We start from the raw sequence: 27,208 nt of genomic DNA on the forward strand, positions 1-27,208 counted from the left end.
GAGGCTTTTTGTAATGAGAGTAGTTTTAATGAGAATGAATCACAGCTGTGAAGATTTACGCTCTGCAGCAGGAGTGTGTGTAGATTTTATTTTATCTCATGATGATATGGACAGGAAACGTGTTTCAGCGTCTCAGAGAGGACGATTAGAGGAACTCTGTGAACACACTGGAGGCTCGAGGACCAGAGGGTTGGACACACTGTCTCTGACCCTCCTGAGGTCCAGTTTGGTCCCCGTATGTCAGTGCGACCCTGATTCTGAACATCATTCAGCGTGTGACATCACAGTTTCAGCAGCAGAGCAGATCAGTGTCTCTGCAGAGCTGATGCTGCTTCCTGAACCAGTTTGCCTGCTTGACTTGACTGGGTTGTTCCCAGTGCTGCTGTGGGAGGTCCCTGCTGGGTCCTGGGTTTACGTGTTGTGTCTGATCTGTGACACTGTATGATGAACACACTTAAAACACAGTCTCATAATGTTCAAAGGTTGATTTGAACATTTTCCATTTATCTTTAAAATGTTTTCAGTCTGTGCTGAAAAACTCAAACATTGTTGAAATATGGACAAAATATGGTGAATTACTAAAAACCAAATATGCTGATGTTGAGTGACAGATAACTTGCCTTTCATTATGATTTGATAAATCTCTGTTGTGTCTTGTGGAATTGTTGAATTAAAATGTTGTAGCTGTCAGTGTTCGATCGCAGCACAGACAAACAGCTAAAAACATGATCGTATGTTATACAGGACGGGCTGTTCAGTCAGCTGTTAGCTTCTTCTTCTGTTAGCTAATCACCGCCATGAACATTTGATAGCAAAGGTTGCCAAGCCCTGAGTTAATCTTGAAAACTTCAGTATCTGAGTTCAGATAAGTTTCACTTTCTGTTTAGTTTTAAATGGTCATGTTTCAGTGAAGAGTCTTGTGTTTGTGAAGATAAGTTTGATGTAATAAATGAGCTGTGTGAGACTTTGTAAACAGATGTTTTGATGTAGTTGGACTGTTGTGTTCCCCAATCAATCAATAAATCAATGTATTTGTCATTTTCTACAGAGAAATAAAAAATGAGAGCTGACGCTGTGTGACTGACTGACTCCTCCTCCTCCTCCTCCTCTTCCGCTCCCTCCTAATCTGTTTTCTAGTTTCATTTCCTCAAACACAGGAGACAGGGAAGGGCTCTGGTCGTAAAGGATGATGTCAGTTTGTTCAGATTCCAGTTTGAGCTCCACACAGCAGGACGTCTGAGGCAGGTGAGTGTTACCTGATATCATTGCCTTTATTCTGCTGATCTGTGCTGAAGAATTGTTTCAATTATATTGTTAGAAAGGACACACCTGATTGATGTCACGTCTGAGAGCACAAAGTGACGTCTGCAAATGTTTGTCTTTTGTCTTTTTCTGAGTTATCACAGCTACGTAGTGAAAATGGAGGAACTGAACAGTGTCTGTCTGAAGTCAGATTATTTGTTGGATTTCAAACAGAGTCAGAGTTTATTGTTTAGTCCAGTCTGTGGTTAGACTCAGGGGGAAATTGTAATAGTAATAATTCAAGGTTTTATGTCATCGTTAGAGAAACTCAAATAATATTAAACATATACTGAAATATACTCAGTGGGTCAAAGTACATTCAGGGGTCTTATCTCTGCTGCTGAACATGATATTATCATATCATTTATGTCTAAACTTTGGTTTTGGATTATCACATTTTTCATATTGATTGATCTTGATATTTATCCTGATGATAAGATGATGATATTAGGAGTAAGAATGGTACAAAATATGATATAATTTACATAAAATTATTTCAAGAGCTATTCCTAAACATGACACTAAAAGTCGTGCTTTGACTGAGCTAACAAACACTCTGTCGCCCTGCTAGCTGAGCAACACTGCTAGCTTCTCTCAGGGACTTCAATTCAAACAGGTGCAAACACTGGTTGATGTCACTCTGGCTGGCTAGCAATGTTAGCTATCTGTTAGCTAGAGTGATCCACTACCCCAAATACAGGTGTAAGACATTAAAACACTGTCTCAAAGTGTGAAGTATGTATTTGTCACAAATACATACATATTTGTTCACAGTGTGAAGAAAGATACAACTGTGTGTCATCTGCGTATGAACTGAAACTTACATTATCCTCCTGAGACATCAGGTCTCTTTGGTCTACATTTCAAATAGGACCTGATCAGTATTAAAAAACACTGTCTTTGAACAGGAAGTAGTTTTGGAGAAAAAAAATTGATGCCCTCATATGAGGATGTTTTTGTTCATTTGTTTGTTTTGTAAGTCTGGATGGATTTTCCTGGTTTCATACTCCGAGCAGTGAATGTCTTTTTGTCTGTAGAGACAGTCTGTCACACCTGATTGGTCAAACCAGACCATTATGAAAGCTTGTTGCTGTTGCTTAAATTGGTAAATGTGTTGCCATATCAAACTACAAACATCATTAATCACAAATAAACAAGTTTCAACTATTAAATCTGATCAGGTTTTGGACCTTGTCCACTTATGTGTCAGGATCGGCTGCAGACTGACTTGGCAGAGATGGCTGCCATCTTGTTTTAACATGTACTAATGTATTGTCCTCTCACTACCACTAGATGCAAAAAAGTGTCCATGATTGACAGGTTGTCACAACAGGTCTTTGTGAAGCAGAATGTAGTATGAGGTGCAGCAAACCCAGAATGTGATGTCCTCATATGATGACTCAGGGTCTCAGGAGGTTATGTCTGCTGATGACACGCCACAGGGGTAACGCAGAGAGAAACAGCAGTGGTTCAAGGACAGAGCCCTGAGGTGCCCCACAGATCATCTTCACAATAGATAAGCAGGAGTTTCCAAAAGAGGTTGTTAAGTAGACGTCAGATGAGACACGTATCAATAGCAGGTGTAAATTTATAAAGGATAAATCATATTTAGATTAACAATGTATGTTTTTGATCAAACTAATGTACGTAAAAATAAAATTATAATGTGATGTGTGTGTGTGTGTGTGTGTGTGTGTGTGTGTGTGTGTGTGTGTGTGTGTGTTTCAGGTGTTTTGCTCTCAGATTGAGAAGATGAGTGATTTAGGAGATGCAGAGGACAGAGCAGTGTCTCCGGTTCCCAGCTGTCTTTCCATGCAGAGCGATCAGTCCAAAGGACACCCTCTACACTTCAGTGATGAAGCTGAATCATCAGACACACAGTAAGAAACTCTTCCTCCTGTAAACTGGAGATTCAGTTATTTAATGTTATCTGATGTCCTACACCACAGCTGCGTTCTGTCATAATTACATAAAGGTTTTTTAATTGTATGCAGTCACAGTCTATAGCTGTCCCCATCAAATGTTTCTGGACCTGATCTGAGTCCTTTAAAAAGAGTTTCTGCTGATACAGAATCTGACTTGGTATTTTACCTGTCTGTTGACTACAGAGGATCTGACACACTGAAACTACAGCTGTAGCCACTAAAACTGACGCACCTTATTTTTACAAGCTACTTGAGCCATAAATTGGTTCAGGGTACAAAGTTCAGCCACTTTATTACAACTGTACACCACAATCCCACAATAAACTGCAGCTGAATCCCCTCCACACTGAACACACACACACTCCATGTATACACAGATATTTAGATAAAATAGAATAAAATATTAGAACAGAACAAAGTACATAAAAGTAGAACGAATGGAAGAAAGAAGGAAAAAAATATATTTACAGTGAAGATACACAGTTATGGGAGAAATAAACAAAAGTATTTGTTGTTGTTAAATCATGATCATGCTAAAGTTAGCTCTGCTCTTTACAAGTTCTAATGATCAAAACATTTGTTGTTTCCACAGACAGAAAACAGAGTCTCCAGTATCCAGCTCTCTGTCCATGAAGAGTGACTTTTCCAAAGAGGAACCTCCATACTTCAGTAATGAACCTGGACCCTCAGACACAAAGCATCATGGGAGATGGTTTCTACTGTAAGCTGACCTGAAGATGACTCAGTGTTTAATGTAATCTGACACTCTGCACCTCAACTCTGTTCTTTTATAACTACATGAGGTGTGTCTATTCAGGCCCTCAGGATAACCTGATCAAAACAGTTTTCTAGGCTTGAACCGAGTCCCACCCGATACTTAAATCTATCTCATTGTTAATATCTATAAACAGATATCTGTTTACAATGCAGAATCTCTATATACGGCAAAACAAGATTTTTATTATCAATATTATCGTTCTGGTTTCTGTTCTTGGTCCATTCCACCAGTCAAGTTTGAGCAGGCTTTAAAGTCATTTCACACCAAGCACCAATTTTTGTCCGGAAGCTTCACTTTGAAACTTATAGAAACTGATTTTATAGTTCTCAGGAATGTTTGCAAACCCTTGTGTAACAGTTATGTGGGAAAGAAAATTTTCAGATGATCTTTGATTTCAGCAGATTTCTGCCTGCGGAAATATCTGTTTGACTAATGAACGCCTTTGTCCCAGCTGATGTCATACCTCCAGGTCATACTGTAGCTAGCTTGCTGCCAAAAAATGGTGACTGTCTTTTCATTTTGTTTTTGCTTCATGTGATATGATACAGATGCTAATGTAGCTGATATGCACTTGCTAATGATATATGTTGGTCACATCTCAAACAAGCAAAAGCACATGGCGAATTATTATGCAGAATGATGTCATTGGACCGCCTAGTTCTACTGGACCCGAATCAAAAAATCCTTCCCTGGTTGGTATCATGTAACCATCCAGGAAATGGTGATGATATGATGGTTATTAGTGATGTATCCTGTAAGAAGATCAAGTTATTCACGTCTCTTTTTGGATGGTGATTGGTTGTCAGATTGGAGGGCTGATGTTTGGAGCAGCTCAGAGGTGTAGTTGGTGAGTTATTGAGTGGTGTAGTTGGTGAGTTACTGAGTGGTGTAGTTGGTGAGTTATTGAGTGGTGTAGTTGGTGAGTTACTGAGTGGTGTAGTTGGTGAGTTATTGAGCGGTGTAGTCGCAGGCCATGAATCTTTGGACCTGCAGAGAGAGGGTGTATTATTTGTAGAAACAGAATTTTGGAGCAGTGTTAGTTTTTAGTTTTTAGGATAACATTCTCTATCTGGATGGGTTTTTGTTGTGTGGAGTGGACACAGGCACTCTTTAAGAGAAAACTCTTTATTTTTTCTTAACAAAAATGGAACATGACAACCTCGATCATTCACACAGGACCCAGTGTGCATAGTTGTCATGAAAATCTGCATGCAAATTTTCTGTATTTCCACACCATATATTTGCATCGCACTAGTGAGAGGCGGCTTTTAGTCGCATGCAGGACGAGTAAACAGTCTGTGTGCAGAACAAAAGAGGCAGAACACATTAGCCAAAATGTATTTTTAAAACCAACTGACTATTGTGTGACAATGATTTCACTTTTTATTAGCTTTTTAAAGATCATCTGGATTCATATGTGACTGGATACTTGGGAAACAATCTGGTCATGGACATTGTCTCTCAACTCCATCCTCGTTCTAAAGTTGCTGATTGGCTGTGAACAGTGAGCAGCCAACGGGAGAGGAAGTCTTGGTCAGATATGAACCAGCTCCACCGAAACCCTCCAAATATTGGCTGTTCCCTTCAGAGGCTAAATTGTTGTCCGATAGCAGACTTGTTCCAAGATGTATCTGACACACTTGAAATAACAGCCTGCTCAACACTACACACAAACACACAGGACATGTTAAGAGAAATACTTAAATTAGGATAGAATTAAAAAAAAAAAACAAATAGAACAAAGTACGTAAAAGCAGAACTAAAGGAAGAAAGAAGAAAAACTGAATTATATTTACAGAGAAGATAAACAGTTATGGGAGAAATAAACAAAAGTATTTGTTGTTGTTAAATCATGATCATGCTAATGTTAGCTCTGCTCTTCTAATGATCAAAACATTTGTTGTTTCCACAGACAGAAAACAGAGTCTCCAGTATCCAGCTCTCTGTCCATGAAGAGTGACTTTTCCAAAGAGGAACCTCCATACTTCAGTAATGAACCTGGACCCTCAGACACAAAGCATCATGGGAGACGGTTTCTACTGTAAGCTGACCTGAAGATGACTCAGTGTTTAATGTAATCTGATGCTCTGCACCTCAACTCTGTTTTTATATTTTTACATGAGGTGTGTCTATTCAGGCCCTCAGGATAACCTGATCAAAAAAAATTTTGAGGCCCTGTCCAAGTCCAACCTGATACTTATATTAAGCTAAATGTTAATCTGTAGAAACAGATATCTGTATATGAATGCAGAATCTGTTGTTAAGGGAACAGGAGTTTAGAATCAGAAGCGTTCTGGTTTCCATTTGTAGTGCTGACCAATCTTGTCTGAACAGGGTTTGGTCACATGCAGGACAGGTAAACAGTCCATGTGGAGAGCCAAGGAGACGAATCACACTGGTCAAAATGCAGTCTCTTAACCAACTGGCTAATGTTTGACAAAGATTTATCTGTTTTTCTAATTCATCTGGATTCATATGCAACTGGATACTTGTGAAATATTTTGGTTGTAGATATCGTCTCTCAACTTCAACTCCATTCTCGCGTCTCGAGTTGGTAATCAGATCTTGAACAATGACTGGCGCGCAGGTGAGGAAGTCTCGGCTTGTATATGCGTTATCTGGATATCTGCTGGCTACACTGGAACCCTCCAAATATTGGCTGTTGCCCCCAGAGGCTAAATCGTCATCAGACCGATAGCTGATTGGTTCTGAGATTGTCTAAATGTTGACTTGTATCTGATACATATAGAAAATGCATAAACAAATATTTAAATTAGAACAGAAAAGAACAAAGTAGACTACATAAAAGTAGAACTAAAAGAAGAAAGAAGAAAAACTGAATTATATTTACAGAGAAGATAAACAGTTATGGGAGAAATAAACAAAAGTATTTGTTGTTGTAAATCTTAATCATGCTAATGTTAGCTCTGCTCTTCTAATGATCAAAACATTTGTTGTTTCCACAGACAGAAAACAGAGTCTCCAGTATCCAGCTCTCTGTCCATGAAGAGTGACTTTTCCAAAGAGGAACCTCCATACTTCAGTAATGAACCTGGACCCTCAGACACAAAGCATCATGGGAGACGGTTTCTACTGTAAGCTGACCTGAAGACGATTTGGCAGTTTTCAAACTTTTCTATAATTTTTCTGTTCACATTGTTACAATATGTGAAGCATGAGCTGATATCTAAACAAACATGGTGATGATTTGTCTCTGACGCAAAGAAAACTGAGTCTGAAATTATAGAGAGAAGCTGCTGTAAAATCTGTGGCACAGTTTTATTGGACACACATGGTAGAGAGTGAAATAAACAGTGAGAGAAAAAGGGAAATGATCATAAAGAAAAACAGAAATTAAAAAATGGCTCAGCATCACAACACGATACAAAAACCTGGGACGTGATTGAAGCAGCAGTTAATACTTATTAAGTGTTACTACTTTATCCTGTTGCTGCACCAGCCTCCACCTTTCCTTACTGATGGCAGTGTCATATCAGGTTGATGTTGAGCCACCATGTCCAGCCCTGTCCTGCGCCACATTCCCAACAGAGACCTGGTGCTTCTATCAAGCTTCTTTCTACTTGACTACCCTCCACTTCCTTCATATTCTCATGGCATGAGGCCACCTTCAGGCTGTAGTTGAATACATTCCCAAGACTATTCACTGTTTTTCCATGACAGATGGGAACTGATCTTCTCTTACTCTGAACTAGTGACCCTTGGTCTCTTCAAAACTGAGGGACGGGACTTTGCAGGTTTTAAACTTTTGCATGCCGATGACATGAGCTTTCTAGACCTTGGAGGATCCACCTGGCTCCTGGCACTGCTGGTGTTGTTACCATCCATGAAGGCTCTGATTGGTGGTTTCCTTACTCTCGACTTGCTGAGGGGGCCCTGGCACTCTATTTCTGCTGGCTTGAACAGCATGTTCTTTGCTAGTGCAAAGAGAGAGATGGTGTACCTGGTGATCACAACTTACAGCTGGTTCCAGTCAGATGCTAGAGGCCAGAAAAGATCCTTGAGCTGAACTTGCTGTAAAAGTCCAGAATGGAGTCTTTCACCTTCTGGGATATGTGGTGTTTCTAAAGTGCAGCCTTGACCAGCTTGTGGGTTATTGAGCCATAGGCTTTGGTAAGATCTAGCCACAGTATAGCCAGGTCCCCTTTGCCCTCTCTTACCTCCCTGATAAGCTGGGTCACCACGCCTGTGTGTTCAAGATGCCTATTGAACCCCGGTATGCCTCCCTTTTGTACTGATGTGTCAATGTAGTTGTTACTCAGCAAAAAGGTGGAGAGTCTCTTGGCCACCAGCTGAAGAAGACCTTGCATGGAGATGATCAAAAATTCAGTAATCTCAAATCTCTTCTCATATGGTATATAAACCTCCTCTCAGCATATCTTAATGACTGGCCGACCTTCCGTCGCCTCTAGATCACCTTTGAGGCCCTCCAAAGCCAGTGGAGTAGCCTCAGGCAGCTCTTATAGACCTTTTAGGGCACTCCACTTGGTGCTGAGCTAAATCTCACCTCTCCACTGCACTCAGGAAGGGCGCCTCCAGACTGGAGTCCACTGTGGAGTTATCAGTGCATTACATGGACCCGATGGTTTGGTTCTCCTGGTGTCATTGTAGGTGCACTTGAGGTGATCATCAATGGACCGTTGATTGACCTTCTGGCCAAGCAGCTGTTTATCAACTTGAAGGGGTCAGCCATGAATGCTGCTCTCCTTCTCGTCCTCTTCCTCCTCCTCATTCTGAAGCTCTCAGCACGGTCAGATGCTCCTTCCTGAGGATTGCCTGAAGAGAATCAGAATCAGAATCAGTTTTATTGCCAAGTAGGTTTTCACATACAAGGAATTTGGTTTGGTGTATTGGTGCATAACAAAGAATATAAAAAAATATAAAAATATAGAGTAATTAGAAGCATAAGTATAAAAAGGAAATACTATTAAAAATTAAATATAAAATCTGAATGCAAGTAATAATAATAATAATGATAATAATATAAAAATACATACACTGTAAACATGAGTAGGGTTGTGTGCAAAGTACGGCTGTGCAAGTTTAACAGTATGCAGTGTATGACAGGTGAATGACCAAGATAGGTGAGGGTCTCTGGTCTTGTTGATGAGGCCAGCTGCAGATGGAAAGAAGCTATTTTTGTGGCATGAGGTTTTGGTCCTGATGGAACGCAGCCTCCTGCCAGAGGGGAGAGTCTCAAAGAGTTTGTGTCCAGGGTGGGAAGGATCAGCCACAATTTTTCCTGCATGCCTCAGGGTCCGGGAGGCGTACAGGTCCTTGAGGGAGGGCAGATTGCAGCCAATCACCTTCTCGGCGGAGCGAATGATACGCTGTGGTCTGCTTTTGTCCTTGGCAGTGGCAGCAGCGTACCAGATGGTGATGGAGGAGGTGATGATGGACTCAATGATGGCAGAGTAGAAGTGCACCATCACTGTCTTTGGCAGGTTGAACTTCTTTAGCTGCCACAGGAAGTACATACTCTGATGTGCTTTCTTTATAAGGGAGCTGACGTTCTGCTCCCACTTGAGGTCCTGGGGGTTTGGTGGTCCTCAGGAAGCAAAATGACTCCACAGTGTCGACTGGGGAATCATACAGGGTGATGTGGGTGGGCAGGGCTGGGTTCTTCCTGAAGTCTACAACCATCTCCACTATCTTAAGTGCGTTGAGCTCCAGGTTGTTCAGCCTGCACCAGGTCACCAGGTGGTCAATCTCCCACCTGTTGGTGGACTCATCCTCGTCAGAGATGAGTCCAATGAGGGTGGTGTCGTCCGCGAACTTCAAGAGCTTGACGGACTGATGACTGGAGGTGCAGCTGTTGGTGTACAGGAAGAAGAGCAGAGGAGAAAGAACACAGCCCTGGGGGGATCCAGTGTTGATAGTCCGGTGTCAGAAACATGTCTCCCCAGCTTCATGTGCTGCCTCCTGTCAGACAGGAAGTCAGTAATCCACCTGCACATGGAGTCAGGCACACTCAGCTGGGAGAGCTTGTCCTGTAGCAGAGCTGGGATGATTGTATTGAAGGCAGAGCTGAAGTCCACAAACAGGATCCTGGCAAAGGTTCCTGGGGAGTCCAGACGCTGGAGGGTGAGGAGGGTGAAGAGCTGCTAGGTCAGTCTTCTCACCCTCTCCTGCCTTCTTGTACTGCATCTTGACCTCTTTGAGTTCTCCCCTGATCTGCTGGATTTCTCTGTAGTTTGTAGCATAGGCTGATGGTGCGAACCTGGCTGCCTCTGTAGCTCAGCTGTAGTGTTTACTATGATGGTGGCCATAGTTTTCAGTTGGCGGTCGACGTCCCCTTTGGCAGTTTGTTTCAAGATGTGACTTAGGTCTTTGTCCAACTGGTGCCACTCAGCTTTCTTTGTGGGGACCATTGGAGCCATTTGATCCTTGTTTGGGCCAGTGGAGCACAGGCAGCTGATAAGGATGTCGCTTGGAGGCACTGTGCACTGCTGGATGGAGAAGCAGCCACTGGAATCTTGGGTATGGGAGGCTCTGGGCACTGTGGGTTTCCCCCTGAGCCTGCGTCCTCCTGCATCTCAGCAGAAGTTGCTTCTGTGCCCTGTGTTGTCACTTCCACTGTCAAGGCTCTAATCCAGGCCTGGCACATCTTTAATCCCCTCATGTTATTGCAGGTTTTGCCAAAGATGCACTGCATTCTTGATGTTGTTAAACCATTGTCCTGTGTCATTAACCTTGGGTCCATCTGGCAGACTGTTGTTATTATTCTCTATTACACATTACATGATGGACCTATCCACTTGACCTACCTTACAGTATGGGTAATGTATTAAAAACTTTGGGACTGTGTAACCCGTAATCAGATGGACTGTTTCAACATCAAGTGGGCCACAGCTGTCAAGTCTTTCTTTTTTTTTAACTTACAATTTTTGTTTTTCAACATTGCTAGTTGTGGCCTGGCATTTGCCAGAATTGCCTGATGACCAGTTCAAGCCTGCCACGAGATATTAGAGCTGCAGTGATTGTGTGAATAAAATGCAGAAACATGGGTGTCAGGACCTGGTCTAAATCAAGCTCTTTGCTCTTCCAGGTGCTCTTGTTGGATGATGTTCCTAACGCTGGAAAGTTTTTGTTAGATTTGCTGCAGCCTGGAGAGACTGCTCACAGAACTGACTATAGACTGTGCTCTGTCTTTGTAGAGAGTTGTGAGCTTTGCAAACACCATGGTAGTACTTTAATGTAGTTACAAGGTAGAGGTATGGGATTTGACCTCTGAGGTGTGTGGTTTTGATCCATTAATTCAAGAGCTCTTCTCTCATATTTGAACAGTAATTTACATTTGTGTTGTTGACAAAAGTTGATTTGCTGCAGAACCACCACTGCTCCACTCAGCTTAGTTTTGGCAAGGTGCTGGAAACATCAAGAAGCGCAAACCAGTAGACAAGATATCTGCGCACCTACATGTATGCAGTGTTTCACTTGAAAGACTGTGTTCATCTCCACAGAGAGAAGAAGAAGAGGACTCATGCTTCTGTGGTGGAACAGTCGTCCTGCTGTGCTTTGTGTCAGGACGTCCTGAAGGATCCAGTCTCTAACAGCTGTGGACACTGGTTTTGCAGACAGTGCATCACCTCCTACTGGGACCAGTTGTCTTCATCAGGAGACTACTCCTGTCCCCAGTGTGGACAAAGATCCAGAACAAGAGCTGGATTGCAGACAGCCATTCAGACCAGCACTGTACAAAGTAAGACTGTCCATCTGTCTGCTGATGTCTTCATGTCTGAAAACAAGATTCTTCTTGGTTTATTTGTGTGTTGTACAGCACAAACATTAAGATTTGTATAAAAATCATAAAATTTAAGACATTTTACTTTTTATGTCATTTGTTTTAGTGTTGGTCATGAAAAGAACTAAAGATTCTCTCAAATATTTTTGTTCAATCTCACATTGTTCCCCTCTTTCAGTGGACGTTGGTCTGCAGGAGGTTTTAGATGAACATAAGATCAGTCTGAAGAGGAGATGTGAACATGTGACTGAAGGAACTGATGAAACAGGAAGTGAAACCTGCCTCAACAGGATCTACACTGAGCTCTACATCACAGAGGGACAGAGTGAAGAGGTTAATACCCAACATGAGGTGAGGCAGCTTGAGACAACTTCCAAGATGAAGACCCTCCATGACACTCCAATCAAGTGTCATGACATCTTTAAAGCCTTACCTGGTCAACAGAAACACATCAGAGTTGTTCTGACCAACGGCGTCGCTGGCGTTGGAAAAACCTTCTCCGTACGGAAGTTTACTCTGGACTGGGCCGAGGGTTTGGAAAACCAAGATGTCAGTCTGGTGATTCCACTTTCATTCAGGGAATTAAACTTGATCAAAGATGAGCAGTACAGTCTTCTCAAGCTGCTCCGTGTTTTCCATCCAACATTACAGAAGGTCACAGCAGAGGAGCTCGCTGTCTGGAAAGTTCTGTTCATCTTTGACGGCCTGGATGAAAGCAGACTGTCATTGGATTTCAAGAACAAGAGGGTCGTGTCTGATGTCACACAGAAGTCATCAGTCAACGTGCTGTTGACAAACCTCATCCAGGGGAATCTGCTTCCCTCGGCTCTGGTCTGGATAACTTCCCGACCTGCAGCAGCCAATCAGATCCCTCCTGCACGTGTTGACAGGGTAACAGAAGTACGAGGCTTCACTGACGCCCAGAAGGAGGAGTACTTCAGGAGGAGAGTCAGTGATGAAGAGCTGTCCAGCAAAACTATCTCCCATATCAAGACCTCCAGGAGCCTCCACATCATGTGTCTAATCCCAGTCTTCTGCTGGATCACTGCTACAGTTCTGGATCACATGTTGACTACAGAACAGAGAGGAGAGCTGCCCAAGACCCTGACTGACATGTACTCACACTTCTTGCTGGTTCAGACAAAGAGGAAGAAGCAGAAGTATAATGAGGGACAAGAGACAAGTCCTGAGGAGCTGACGGAGGCTGACAGGGACGTTCTTCTGAAGCTGGGGAGGCTGGCGTTCGAACAGCTGGAGAAAGGAAACATCATGTTCTACCAAGAAGACCTGGAGAAGTGTGGTCTGGATGTCACAGAGGTCTCTGTGTTCTCAGGAATTTGTACAGAGATCTTCAAAAAAGAAAGTGTGATCTTTGGTAAAACTGTCTACAGCTTTGTTCATCTGAGCGTTCAGGAGTTTCTAGCTGCAGTCTACCTGTTCCACTGTTACACAAACAAGAACACAGAGGTACTGAGGGCTTTTTTGGGGGAAAAGAAGAGCCACTCATCCCAGAAAAGGACTGGTCATCAAACTGATGATGATTATTACGACCAAGACGATCTAGATGATTATTACGACCAAGACGATCTAGATGATTATTATGACCAAGACGATCTAGATGACTATGACCAAGATGATCGAGATGATTTCTATGACCAAGATGATCGAGATGATTTCTATGACCAAGATGATCGAGATGTTTATTATGACCAAGACGATCGAGATGATTTCTACGACCAAGACGATCGAGATGATTTTTATGACCAAGACGATCGAGATGACTACGACCAAGATGATCAAGATGATTTCTATGACCAAGATGATCGAGATGATTTCTATGACCAAGATGATCGAGATGATTACGACCAAGACGATCGAGATGATTTCTATGACCAAGACGATCGAGATGATTACGACCAAGACGACCGAGATGATTTCTATGACCAAGATGACCGAGATGATTATTATGACCAAGACGATCGAGATGATTACAACCAAGATGATCGAGATGTTGATCATTACGTAGACACAGTCTCATCACTGGATGACTTCCTGAAGAGAGCCATGGAAAAATCCCTCAAAAGTAAAAATGGCCACCTGGACCTGTTTGTTCGCTTCCTTTATGGCCTTGCTCTAGAGTCCAACCAGAGGCTCTTAGGAGGTCTGCTGGGTCCGACAAACAACAGTCCACAAGTCATCCAGAGAGCCATGAACGACCTGAAGAAGATGAACCTGGACAAGATCTCTCCTGACAGAAGCATCAACATCTTCCACTGTCTGACGGAGATGAACGACCACTCAGTTCATGAGGAGATCCAAGAGTTCTTGAAATCAGGGAGCAGATCGAAGAAGGAACTCTCTGTGATCCACTGCTCAGCTCTGGCCTACATGCTTCAGATGTCAGAGGAGGTTCTGGACGAGTTGGACCTGAAGAAGTACAACACATCAGAGGACGGACGACTGAGACTGATTCCAGCTGTGAGGAACTGCAGAAAGGCTGTGTAAGTGCATGTGTGATTATTGACAAATGAAATCAATGAAGAGTTGAGTTCCTCAAATGTCGACACGCTTGTGATGCACCTGTCAAAAATGTTTGGTTTTGTCATGAGTTGTTAAGAAGGTGTTGAATTTTTAGTTGATTAAGTCTGCGTTTATTTGTAATTATTCTTCAATTTCAGAGTTTATTTTCAGTCTCTGAGATATCCTCCTTTGTATGATGATACTTTAATTAAAATCTGCCAAAGGAAGTTCAGTTATGAAATTGTGCTGCCTTTTATCCTAACAGACAGCCGTCAGTGGACACCAGCTGCAGTTCAGAGACTATTGTCAGATCTACAATCTTAAATAGTCTCAAGGGACACACGTTATAGTGTAGTGGAGGGTATAAGCAGGTATTCAGGATATACCCACCTCTCTTTCTGGCTGTTTACAGTGTCCCCACCTATCAGCCAAAAAGCCATTGGAATCTATACGAGAGTATACCCAGTTCCTCCTCTGTAACTTACCCATCTACCTAGTAATACACCATCCTCATTAACTATCACTACACCACTGAACAAACACACATCAGTAAATATTTTGCAGTTGTTAAAGACAGCAAGCGAAGACAGTATAACATTGCTCTGTATATTTTATTTTGAATCGATGACATACTTTCTGTACAAAATCTTCTCATAAGATTTGTATATCTTTTTTTCCCTTTGATTAATGAACAAACAAGCATTTATTATTTAGCAATAATAGATGCAATACAAAGCAAAGAAGCCTGCACTGATCTATAAATTGATGAGTGATTCTAAGAAAAGTTTCTCCTTTAGTTCATTGTTACAGTTATTAGACTGTGTACTTTCAAGTTAACAGATCTGAAATTTCTCTTCACAGACTTCCTAACTGTGGACTTTCAGACATTCACTTTGAAGTTGTGGCCTCAGCTCTGAAGTTTGATCCCTCCCATCTGAAAGAACTGGACCTGAACAACAACAGTCTGCAGGATTCAGAAGTGAAGCTACTATCTGCTGGATTGGAGAGTCCAAACTGTAGACTGGAGACTCTGAGGTCAGTTCACTGTCTGTCTGTTGCTGTTCTGTCAGGCCTATATGTGTTCATGTTTATAAATCTTTAACTGAAGTGTGACATGAGAGGGAGAGTGCTAACATACAGAGGAGGTTCAATGAGAATCTCACAAAGTAGTGCTGTACTGTCAGATACAGTGGCAGATTTAATGAGGAAGAAAAAAAAAAAACCTTTGTGTTCTTTTTACAGATTGAGTGACTGCAGGTTGTCAGGAATCAGCTGTGTTTCTCTGGCCTCAGCTCTGAAGTCCAATCCCTCCAATTTGAAAGAGCTGCAGCTGAGCTACAATCACAACCTGCAGGACTCAGGAGTGAAGCTGCTGTGTGATTTTCTGGAGAGTTCAAACTGTAAACTGGAGACTCTGAGGTCAGTAGAGGATTGGAGCATTTATACAAACTAAATGTGAACAACGTCAAAAATACTGCACTCCGTAATTAAACCACAGAAGGGTGTCATGTTGGGTCTGCTGTTTAATATTGTTTATTAATTTCAGACTGAGAAAACCTGTGTCAGAGTTGTCAGTTTAATAAATCAGTAGACACCTGTTGACCAATCAGAATCAAGAACATCTCTGTGCTGTTCAGTTGGAGGGCAGGTGAGTGAAAGGAAAGACTACCAGCACTGAACAAATACCTCTGATTTGGATGGGTCACAAAAAAAACTGACTTTCGCCCGGGACTTTCCCCTGGGGTCACGTGTTCAGATCTGTGTGAACTTTGAGTCATTTTAAGGTACGCCTTCACCATGTTTCTTTTCCTAAAGCTAACCTCCAAGACTAAACATTTATTATGTAACTGTACGTTAAGGACGTAACATCATTCATGGGGCACAAATTTGTAGGATATCATACGAGCTGTTCTATGAGGATATGATGAGTTCATCAACATTACCCAGTCAGTCTGACAGCGGTGCATCCATGTACAGGGTTCAGATATTATAGAATGTTATAGTCAAGCACATTTACTCACCCCGCCGAAAATAGGATGGTCATTTCAGTCATCAACCCAACCACACACAAAATAGTTACAGTCCACTTGACTCTTGTACACTTTCATCAGCTCGCTTGTAATGTTATTGATGTTAGGAGGTCTGGAGGATGAGGTCATTTGTAACGGCGACAGTGCATTATGATACTCACAGTATTTCAAACAGACTATTTAACTGAGTACTGAACTTTTATAGCAACTTATTGTGCTCTAGGTTAACTTAAACATTTGCTGGGTGATTTAGAACATGTGCTGCTTTGCTCAGACATAAGATGTTTGGAAGTGAGGCGTCACATCTCCGCTGCAGGAAACCCGTGTAAAGATGAGCTCACATTTAAAACCTGAACAAATATGATTTGAATACACATGGATTTTAATTTGCAGGTTTTATTCTTTCTTCTTTATTCAGGTTGAGTTGGTGCAGTTTGTCAGAGATCAGCTGTGTTTCACTGGCCTCAGCTCTGAAGTCCAACCCCTCCCATCTGAGAGAACTGGACCTGAGTGGAAACGACCTGCAGGATTCAGACGTGAAGCTGCTGTGTGATTTTCTGGAGAGTCCAAACTGCAGACTGGAGACTCTGAGGTCAGACATTATTTCTACTTCTGTGCTGAGATGAATGTGATGTGAAAGATGTGGTGACACTAAACTGGAGACATGAGGCTGATATTATACGATCCACACTGACTAGTTTCACTGGCAGAGCAATAGCAGCACGTTTCTCTGACTCTTTGGGGTGGTGAGTCTGTGTCCTGTAGTTCAGTAATCCATTCATGCTTTTATCTTCATGCAGACTGAGCGACTGCAGCCTGTCAGAGATCAGCTGTGTTTCCCTGGCCTCCGCTCTGACTGCTAATCCCTCCCATCTGACAGACTTGGACCTGAGAGGAAACAAGCTGCAGGATTCAGACGTGAAGCTGCTGTGTGACCTGAAGAAGAGTCCACACTGCCAACTGGAGACTCTGAGGTCAGTAGAGGGTTGGAGTCAGTTCATGTTGGCTTCAGCAGTATTCAGCAGTATTTCCTGTAAACCTCTGACTTGTCAGTTAACCAGTGAGAGGCGGATGGTGGCAGAGAGAACCGTCAGCCAATCAGATCAGCCAGAAGCTTGTTGTGTTTGAGTTGATGTGAAGGCGACTGTTTGATTTACAGCTGACAGCATCACAACATGTACAGAGACAGTGGTCCTCATTCATCAAGTGTCGTCCCACCAGATTTGATCTCAAACCGTTTGTTGTTGAGATGTTTTAATAAAGCTCATCATAGCCTCCAATGATTTGACTTTCAAATTCAAAGTGAAATCTGCACAGTTAACAGACTTGATGTCCAGAGTCTCTGCAGGTCTGTGAGCTTCCAGCTCAGCGTGTTCACTTCAACATGTTGACATGAGAGCTGACAGGAAGCTGACTACGCTCCACAGCTGCTCCACCTCTGCTCAAACAAACCGTCCTCCCTAAAAAACAACAGTTATATGTGTTGTCTGTGCGAGCAGCTCATTACAAGCCATATTTAGGTTTATAGTTAGGTGCTGACCTCTAGTGGCTGTAGTGATTATGACGGGAGCAAAAGAGGAAGTCAGGTGGTGTAGTATAATGAGCGACAAACGCAGACGGATGGGTCGAACAAACACAGGACTTAGACCCAGGTTGTTCATGTCCTACCTGAAACCGGAGGTCAGTACTGAAGTATTTTAACTGACATGATGTACTTAACTCGCATCACATTAGTTCACTTACATTCGTCACTGAGGCTGTCACACGTACATGACATCATTAAAGGAACAGTGTGTCAGATTCAGGAGGATTTAGTGACGTCTATCAGTGAGGATTACAGATTACAGATTACAGCCAGCTGAAACTTCTGCTGGTTAGAATTCCTTCAGTGTTGATTGTTGAGGAGCTGAATTATCCTCAGAGGTCTCTTCCTGTCAGAAACACACACACCAGCTGATTAACACCAGGAAACACTCTGAAGAAACAGGTTCATGTTACAAATAATAGTGTTTTTCAAACGCTCTCACCGCAGAGAGGCCGCTAACTACGGTTTCCAACATGAAAACGCTTTCCAGTGACTGGTTTGTCCATTTTGGGCCACTGTAGCAACCCGTTTGTAATATTATGTTCAATCACATAATTTCACTCTGACAATAATAACTTGTAATAACTCAATATGTTATTACGACCTGGTCCACCGTCACCCTGTTTGTTGTTGTGTGAAACATTTGACTCCGCCCTCTCGTACCATCTGTTGGCTGTATCTATGGCATCATAAAGGACACATGGAAGTATGAGGGCAGTGACATTTACAGTATTTGAAACGGACGTGTCTATTTTCGTACATAAAGAGAGAAATAATGAGCCAATGCAGGGCGTCTGTGTAAACACTGATTCATGTTGTCTGTCTTCTTCTCTCGTCAGGTGGAAGTGATGATCTGTGCGATCAGGACGATGGATGTGCTGCTCAGCTGTGTCTGATGATCCAGAGTATCTTCAGTTCAGATTCACCAGCGTAATGAAACGCAAATGTGTCATCATCAAATGGTTCATCCCGTCCACCTTATTCCTGACAGTGCTGCTGTGGAAATGAAAATGTACTGAACATCCAGTGAGGCGACGACAGTAGCAGTTAGCTAACTCAGTGCATTGACAGTCTGTAGTTCGTCCTAGTGGCTGATCTTGTTTCTTTTTGAAAGAATTTTGCCTTCAGTTTAGCAAATAATATTTGTTTTTAAACCGATATTTAGCTAACGTTAAATTTAGATTTTATAAAATGTCCCAACAATATTCCCTACAGAGACAAATACATATCCATCCGTCCTGAATAACACCGGATCATCTCGTATTGAAAAATAAAATCTACTGTTCCTCACTGAATCAATACGAGATGTGATTTCCTGTATTTTCGTGCACACTTTACTCTTATGTATCCACCACGTTTTCAACTGCTTGAAATGACACAAGAAACAATAAAACCAGAAAAGTTTAGAGAGTGTAGAAATATTAAATCAGAGTTTGTAGAAGAGAACGACACAAACACTAACAGGTCTGTCACTAAACATCAGGACACAATATCTGTCTTTAGAGCCCAGGCTCTGGCGTCTGGACAGTGACTGGCTGCCTCAGACACTGACGATATAAACTGTCCTTTAATGATGACAATACGCCGTTATAGTTTAATGGGTGGTATTCAAAAGTAATAATCCAGAGGGAAAATGAGGAGAGAAGAGAAGAAAGACGTGTATTCTACAACATCCCCCGAACCAAACCAGTTCTTTAAACCACCTCTTTACTTCTTATTGTGCTAATCATTTGTATGTATGTAGAATGTATGTGTCTATTATTATTAATGTTGATGATGATGATGATGATGGTATCTTCTGAATCACACACAGACACACCCTGAACTTTGACCCTGTTATTTATATATCTGTTACCGTGGTGATAAATCAAACGCCACTTGCGGAGCTCACCAGAGACGGAGGTCAACCTGCAGAGCTCCACTTTAGTTTATTTGCAGTGTGTGTAGTTTGACTTTAAAGTTCTGACTGTAGATTCAAACAGATTCATGAAAGTGAGATCACATCTGTAGTTCTGTTATTATCATTTTTTATATCTATGATTATTTTGTTCATCTAAACAATTAAAAGTCCTGTTATTACTGTTCGACTGGTCGTTGGTTACTTTAATGTGCTGTCGTCCATCATTATGACTCCAGACAGATGTCAAACTGTCATCTGTTTGCAGCTCAGTGGATGTGATGTATCTTTCTCTGTGCAGAGGATTGTGGGTCAGAACAGACAGGAAATCATGCTGAGTTACAGACTGTGAAATATGACCTGATGTCGTAGAACATCCTGGTGTTTATGGCACACTGACTTTGACAGACTCTGTGTTGGGACACAGGAAATCTCTTCCTGGCGTACTGTATGGTGTGGGCACTAGAACACACAGAAAGTCTCTCTCATCCCTTATCTGGATCTTTCTGTTGCAGCGCCACCCTGTGGGGTGATGGAGGATTGCAGTTGAAGTTGATTTTGCATGCATGAATTCACCTCTCTGAAGTTTGATGTTATTATCACCAGGGATGTTTCTGACGACTAAACAAAACTTTTAATGAATACTAGTCAACTAGTCCATAAAATAAAACACGCTGACACAGTGAGAAGATGACGGAGCACGTGGAGGAAACCCACGCTGACACGAGGAGAACATGTCAGAGCACCTGAAGGAAAGCCACGCTGACACCGGGAGAACATGTCAGAGCTCCTGGAGGAAACCCACGCTGACACGGGGAGAACATGTGGGAGCACCTGGAGGAAACCCACGCTGACACGGGGAGAACATGTCAGAGCACCTGGAGGAAACCCACACTGACACGGGGAGAACATGTCAGAGCACCTGGAGGAAACCCACGCTGACACGGGGAGAACATGTCAGAGCACCTGGAGGAAACCCACACTGATACAGGGAGAACATGTGGGAGCACCTGGAGGAAACCCACGCTGACACAGGGAGAACATGTCAGAGCACCTGGAGGAAACCCACGCTGACACAGGGAGAACATGTCAGAGCACCTGGAGGAAACCCACAGTGACACAGGGAGAACATGTCAGAGCACCTGGAGGAAACCCATGCTGACACAGGGAGAACATGCAAACTCCACCCAGAATGGCCCCAGTCAGAACCCTCATGCTGTGAGGTGACATGTGAACCACTGCACCACCGTGCTCATCAAGTAATAATGTGCTTGTGTCTAGGACAGGATGGTGTTAATGAACTAGTGCTGAAACCATGAGCTGAGTTTTAATCAATTAACCAGTGGCGTGAGGACGTTATGACGGGCCCAGTGCACGTTATCGTGCAGGTATTATCTTGACACAAATAGAGACTTGACTTTGGACAACATCAACATAAATATTACCCAGAAACCATCACTGCATGTCTGACAAACGTATCAAAGACAGTAAGAAAATGATCATTTCAGTAATCATAAGATGCAATAATAACCTGCCGGACTCTCCCTGCTGACCCACTCTGGAGTTTTCCAGTGATGCCCGGTACTGCCTCACTGTTGGTGGACAGAGGACATGCCCCCTGACTTTATTATCATTTACTATTATTAATTATTCTTTAATTATTGGTATCAGTGGTAACAGAATGAAGGTATGATTAGTTTTAATACTCTTCCTTCTTCTTATCATTAATAATAATAATAATTGTATTTTTTTTTTATTTCTTTTTATTATTTTATTTTCATCCTTTCACCTGTCAAACCTGTACAGACACACAGACACATCACAGCCAGCACAACCTCGTCCTCTCATCCCGAGGCAACAATTAATTTACAGGCCTGTTTTCATTTTTTTTTTTTAATTCAGTGTCTTATTTGTTTTGTTAGTGTTTTGTATTGTCTTGCAATCTAAAAAAAAAGTAAATGTTTTCTTGTGACTATGACAGTAAAGTTAATTTGATGTCTTCGGGTCAAACAGAAAAACTAAACATCTGAATATTAAATATTATGAAGGGCTGTTCTTATAGATTTCTTACATTCCGTAGAACAATAATCTTCAGTTGCAGCCCTGGTATGTTAGCGACTGTATATGTGTATGGGTTAATATGGAGATATGTATTTACAGGCACCGCAGGTCCAGGGGCCCAAAGTGTCCTGCAAAATGTCACTCATATTAACACGTAGTGACCAGAGAGACTCAGAATGACGACACATAAATTCAAAGGGGCTGAGACACAAAACCAGATAAGATGGAGGGGTGGTGGGGCCTTCTTCACATCTGTGCCCGGGGGCCCAGTGTCTCATGATCAGCCCATGGCAGGCACAGTGTGAGGGACACCTGTTCTACCTGATGACTAAATCTTAAACTAAAGTAAATAACTCCGGAGCATTAACTGTGACTTTCTGTCCTCTGAGCTCCGGCTGCCTGCTCCCTGTCCAGTGACCGGGACCATCTGCCCGGGCCATGTGCACCTGACCACGGCTGCTGCAGAGGCATCAGACGGGAAGTCACCAACTTCAGACTGGGAGAACTGGCGGCTCTGCTGGAGCTGCACCATCAGCATGAATAATGTAGATGGGCATCCTGGAGCGGATCCCAGTCGGGCTCCGGGGGGCAGGAACACCAGCCCCGCTGCAGGAGGAGAAGCACGGACAGGACGCGGTGATCAAACCCCGGGGTCCGCGTCCACCGTGACCGACATGGAGACGGGGATGCTCGGCGGGCACAAAGTGATCAGCAGCCGTGGCGGAGCCGCTGCTGGTGGTGTTGCACCTCCTCCTCCTCCTCTTCCTCCTCCTCCTCCATCAACATCATCATCATCATCATCATCATCCCACCACACACCTCCGCCGTTCAGCCAGTTTATCCAGCAGCTCCACCACCACCACCAGCTCCACCAACAGCGGCTGCGACCCGTCAACATCCCAGACAGCAGCAGCATCCAGCGGGGCCAGAGGGGACAGAGCGGCGGGGAGCGACAGCATCATGGAGGGGAAGGAAACCTCCTCCTGGTGGGGAACAGCCGAGCAGAAGAGCGCCATCAGCAACACCAGCTGAACAGAAGCGAGGAGGAGGAGGAGGCGGAGGAAGAGGAGGAGGAGCGGATGGATGCCAGCCTCGGATCAGCCACCAACACCACCACCAACAACAACAACAACCCTCCTCCAAGAGGGACCAGCTCCGAGTTTAATCATTATTATGGGAATGGAAGAGGAGGGCCTTGCTTTGATCAACATGGCGGACAACAAAGCCCAGGGACTGGGGTAACAGCGGCGGCGCTCTCGGCACACAGCACCATGGACCAGGTTCACAACTCCCACGAAGGCTACAGCAACAACAGCCCGTATAACCACTACCCGAACTATCGGCCCGGCTATGGGACCAGTGGATACGGGGGCATGATGAGTCCCTCCCGCCAGGGGAATAACCTGATGGGCCCGGGCGGCGGCAGCTCGGCCAAAGCGGCTATGATCGCGACCAGCTCCCCGGCTGGAGGCGGCGGCGGCAACAACGGAGGATTCCAGCGGTTCCCCGGACAGGGTCAGCAGCAGCAGCAGCAGCAGCACCCCTCCGGAGCTACACCGACTCTAAACCAGTTATTGACGTCTCCGAGCCCGATGATGAGAGGTTATGGAAGTGGATATCCTGATTATAATAATCCTTCCGCACAACAACAGCCGAGCATGGGGCCGGCTAAAGACATGGGCTCCCAGTACGGCTCGGCGGCGGCGGCGGCGGCTCACGGCTGGGCAGGACAACAAAGAAGTCACCCGGCCATGAGCCCCGGGAGCAACGGGCAGGGCGGCGGCAGGTCTCAGGTGAATTTTATTCATTAAACTCCGGTTCTTTGTTGTTAGCTGCTGATGAACTCTGACTAATGACAGGTAGTCATCACAGCTAACCTGCTAACTGTTAGCCGCGGAGCTAATGTTGCTAGCGTTAGCTCAGCGGCTAACTGGGTGAGCTGTTTTTTTTATTTCCACTGCAGATCATTAACACAGCTCGACACACACATTTGAGCATTTTGGGTTTTATATTAATAAATACTGACCCACAGTGAATTAGTTTCACACTCAGCTGTTAATAACGGCTCAATATGCTAACAATAGTTCGTTAAAGTCAGTGTTTCGATTCCGTGTCCAAGGTGACTCCGTTTTTAGCATGCTAGCTTAGCCTAGCTAACATTTTTAGCAGCTGGTAACCGAGCCGAACAGGCCCGAAGAGGCTGTTTGTGTGTATAAAGGCAGCTCGTGTTCTGTAACCACCGTGATATATAATAATTATCAGTTTATATTTATAATTTATAGTTTGAGAGCAGAGGTCTGGCGGCAGGACATGTCAGTTAGCTGCGGCCGCCTGTTGTCTTTTTATTTGACAGCTCCATTCAGCTCTAACATGAATTAATGAGTTCATTAATTATCTGTGAGGTGACTGGAGGTGTCCTGGAGGCTGAGCGGTTCCTTCGGCTGTGTTCATGTTCACAGAGCACCGTGTCATCCTGGTTTATCAGCGGTGTTTGAGCCGCTGTGTTCAGCCTGTGATCTGGACTCTACTCAGTTGGCAGGCAGCCCGTTATTATGGCCCCATCTCCACACAAGAGCCCTGACCTTCACACATGCAGATTAGCCATGTGCCCGTCACCACCGGCACAACACTGGAGCTACGTGTCGGCCACGCTCCTCCAGCTGCCCCGGGGCCTGCTGGAGGCCTCAGCCCCCGGTGTGTCGCTCCTGTCACCAGTCAGTCCTGCTGCATGTCAGGGACAGTTTGTTCACTCAACACCAGCCGTCACAATAAGCTGCACCTCTCCAATCATCATGCTTTACAATAATAACTGACAGAGACCAGTCTGTGTAATTTAACTTTACTCTTCATATTTCCTCTTAAAGAGATTTAAACCATCATAATCAAAAGTTCCAGTATGATATTGGGTCTGAGGAAGTTCAGTCAGTATTTGTGAGCATGAGCTGCTTTGTCAAAACTAGACCAGAGGAGGAAGTGTCAGACCTGTGGGTGTGAGGGAAAGATCAATACAGCACAGTATCATGATATTTTTGTGTAATACTAGAGGTGGGTTTATGGCCCTAGATTAATGTCACAATATTTCAGGATATTTTTGCGATAACAAAAAATTTGTGACGATATGACAGATTAGTAAAACAATATTATTATTCATTTAAAGAGCAAAGAATTGCACCAAAATAAGTGATCTAGTTTCACAGTTTGCTTCAAATATTCAGTAAAACCTAAATAAATTGATCTAACTCAGACAGACAGAGTTACAGCACCCAGCATACTGACAGAACACCACTTTATCCTGTTAAAACAATCCTCACAACTTGGATTCATTTTTTTTTTTTTTTTTAAAGCCGTTTGACTCTTTTGATCCATGGACCCTGACAGACTGAAGGAAGATGAATAATTTACAGCGTAATCCAGGAACAGACACATAATCTGAAACAACCTGCTTTATACATCTGAAGAACTATAATAAAATAATGAGCTGTTTGGATCCAGACCAGTCTCTAATAGAGACAGGCCTTTGTTTGTCATATGTGGAGCCACACTGGGCTGGTTAAAGGGGCCGGGTGTTTAATTGGGATGAGGCTTTTAATTGAAGTTTCACAGTGTATGTAGTTTGTTGTCGAGCGTCATGTAGGTTTACATTACTGAAGGTTTATGACAGAATCACTTGACGACAGCGACACTGTCGAGGGAGAGACGCTGTGCTGCTGCCAGAGGAGCTGCTGAATGAGTTCCCTCTGAGCGGACGCCACAGTTTATTACACACTACTGAAGCTGCTCCTCTTTCTGGAACCACCAAGGAGTCCATCATCATTTCACTTTCAGACATGTTTGTTGTTGCCGTGGGTTACAGAGGGTTCCTACGGAAGTATGGAAAGTATGGAAATAAATTTGATCAATTTCCAGGTATTAAAAAGTATGGAAAATGAAAAATAAAGTATGGAAAAATATTTATGTTTCCAGACTGTTACCACTGTTCTAAAATACTGTTTTCTAAAATAGAAAATTAGGTATTTCCAAAAAAAAATTTAATCAATCCAGATCGTGTTTTATGCCGGGCCAAGCACAGTTTGTGTGAGAGCAAACGTCTCAGAAAACATACCGCCCCTTTTACCTGATTGACAAGTGGTATGTCCAGTCGCTGCCCCATGACCCTCCTCCAGCCCCCCAGGTATCACGTTTCACTCCAACACTGCACCTTCAACAAGAAGACGAGTTTCACGTGGTTCACAATGGGTAGATGCAAGTTTTTGGATGGATGGTTTGGCAATACCGTATATAAATACTGGTTGGCCAAGGATTCCCAATTCACACACGGAGCTAGATGCAAGCTTTGTGTGAAATCGTTTGACATCGCCAACATGGGGGAGAAACGATTCTGAGCCACATGAAAGGAAAAAACACCGACGTCTCGTTACTGCATCGCTTGCACCCAGAGTCCCAACCTTTTTGCCTCAGCCCAGACCAACAACTCCGTTAAGTGAACATGCCCACACTCAGAATGATGAACAGTGAGAATATTCAATTATATTATTAACCTCTTGGATCAAGACTGTCGTGTAATGTCTTTTAGCGAGTCTGACGTGCGTCTACAACACAAACGTCAGACTCGCTTAAAGACATGATAGTCTTGATCCAGTGCTAGAGATTATATGTATATCCTTCAAATGACAAGCGAATGTACTATTAAGGTTATGTTAGCTGGAAATCTTGAAACACTGGAAGCGAGGCCAGCGTATGCCGTTATGTAGCATGCCCGATGCATCTGCCCACCGGTATAACCTAGCTGAACGAGCTATTTGTGGCTATAATTTCTGACTTTTTATTTGCATGCCATTATGGTACTTGGCTACAATCGCCTATTAAGAATAATTAAATATGATGTGAAATATGACACACTGATATATTTACTCAGATGTCGCATAAAAAAAAAACACGCAGAGAAGTCTGGAAATTAGGGAATGGAAAAGTATGGAATTTTGAAATTCCAAATGTGTAGGAACCCTGGTTACAGTATGACATCATTATGTCAACAAGCCGAAATATTGCCAATATCATGATATAATCTTTTTTATATTGTGTTAAAAATTATACTGGTATGAGATGATATGGCACAGCCCTAATCGATCGGACTCCAAGGATTGATTTTTAATTGTATAATTTACAAATTAAACTGTTGTCGGCCCACTAGAATAATAAACTCAGTAGCCTTGGCAGTCCACTAGAAACAATCCACAGTAATAAAAATGATTCAAGTGAACAGACTGAAAAGTTTGTCTTATTAAATAAAACAGATGTTGACAAAGTTTTTCCTTCACTGCAGCCGAACAAAGGTAATAAATCACTTT

The 27,208-nt window shown here is 43.2% G+C and overlaps 3 protein-coding genes across 13 annotated transcripts in view; 2 read left to right on the forward strand and 1 right to left on the reverse strand.

Annotated features, from left to right (window-relative positions):
• Positions 1-27,208, reverse strand: part of LOC125896593 (NACHT, LRR and PYD domains-containing protein 12-like) — a 451,585-nt gene that overhangs the window by 298,037 nt on the left and 126,340 nt on the right. The gene's annotated exons all lie outside the window — the stretch shown is intronic.
• Positions 1,143-19,986, forward strand: LOC125896591 (NACHT, LRR and PYD domains-containing protein 12-like). Of its 9 annotated transcripts, XM_049589247.1 has the most exons (12): positions 1,143-1,245; positions 3,031-3,182; positions 3,820-3,948; positions 5,918-6,046; positions 6,972-7,100; positions 11,487-11,725; positions 11,946-14,268; positions 15,149-15,322; positions 15,530-15,706; positions 16,736-16,909; positions 17,118-17,291; positions 18,742-19,986. In XM_049589247.1, exons 2-12 carry the CDS (start codon positions 3,055-3,057, stop codon positions 18,749-18,751), a joined length of 3,786 nt encoding a protein of 1,261 aa, XP_049445204.1. In that variant the 5' UTR covers positions 1,143-1,245; positions 3,031-3,054; the 3' UTR covers positions 18,752-19,986. The 9 variants fall into 9 exon arrangements, with proteins under 9 accessions (XP_049445204.1, XP_049445208.1, XP_049445206.1 ...); XM_049589251.1 differs by lacking the exon at positions 17,118-17,291; XM_049589249.1 differs by lacking the exon at positions 6,972-7,100.
• arid1b (AT rich interactive domain 1B (SWI1-like)) overlaps positions 21,781-27,208 on the forward strand; it is a 41,910-nt gene continuing 36,482 nt past the window's right edge. For 2 of the 3 annotated variants that reach the window (XM_049589243.1, XM_049589244.1), the window contains exon 1: positions 21,782-23,653. In XM_049589243.1, coding sequence (XP_049445200.1) covers positions 22,397-23,653 — 1,257 coding nt within the window. In that variant the 5' untranslated portion in view covers positions 21,782-22,396. Of the gene's footprint in view, positions 23,654-27,208 lie in introns of all 3 variants that reach the window. The other variant, XM_049589246.1, reaches the window with a different exon arrangement.

This window comes from Epinephelus fuscoguttatus, linkage group LG11, assembly GCF_011397635.1.
Source record: "Epinephelus fuscoguttatus linkage group LG11, E.fuscoguttatus.final_Chr_v1".
NCBI classification, from domain to species: Eukaryota; Metazoa; Chordata; class Actinopteri; order Perciformes; family Serranidae; genus Epinephelus; species Epinephelus fuscoguttatus.

Coding starts and splice junctions, on each gene's coding strand:
- LOC125896591 (XM_049589247.1), top strand. CDS start 3,055: ATGAGTGATTTAGGAGATGCAGAGGACAGAGCAGTGTCTCCGGTTCCC. Junction 7,101..11,486: donor CATGGGAGACGGTTTCTACT/GTAAGCTGACCT, acceptor TCATCTCCACAG/AGAGAAGAAGAAGAGGACTC. Junction 15,707..16,735: donor TGTAAACTGGAGACTCTGAG/GTCAGTAGAGGA, acceptor TTCTTTATTCAG/GTTGAGTTGGTGCAGTTTGT.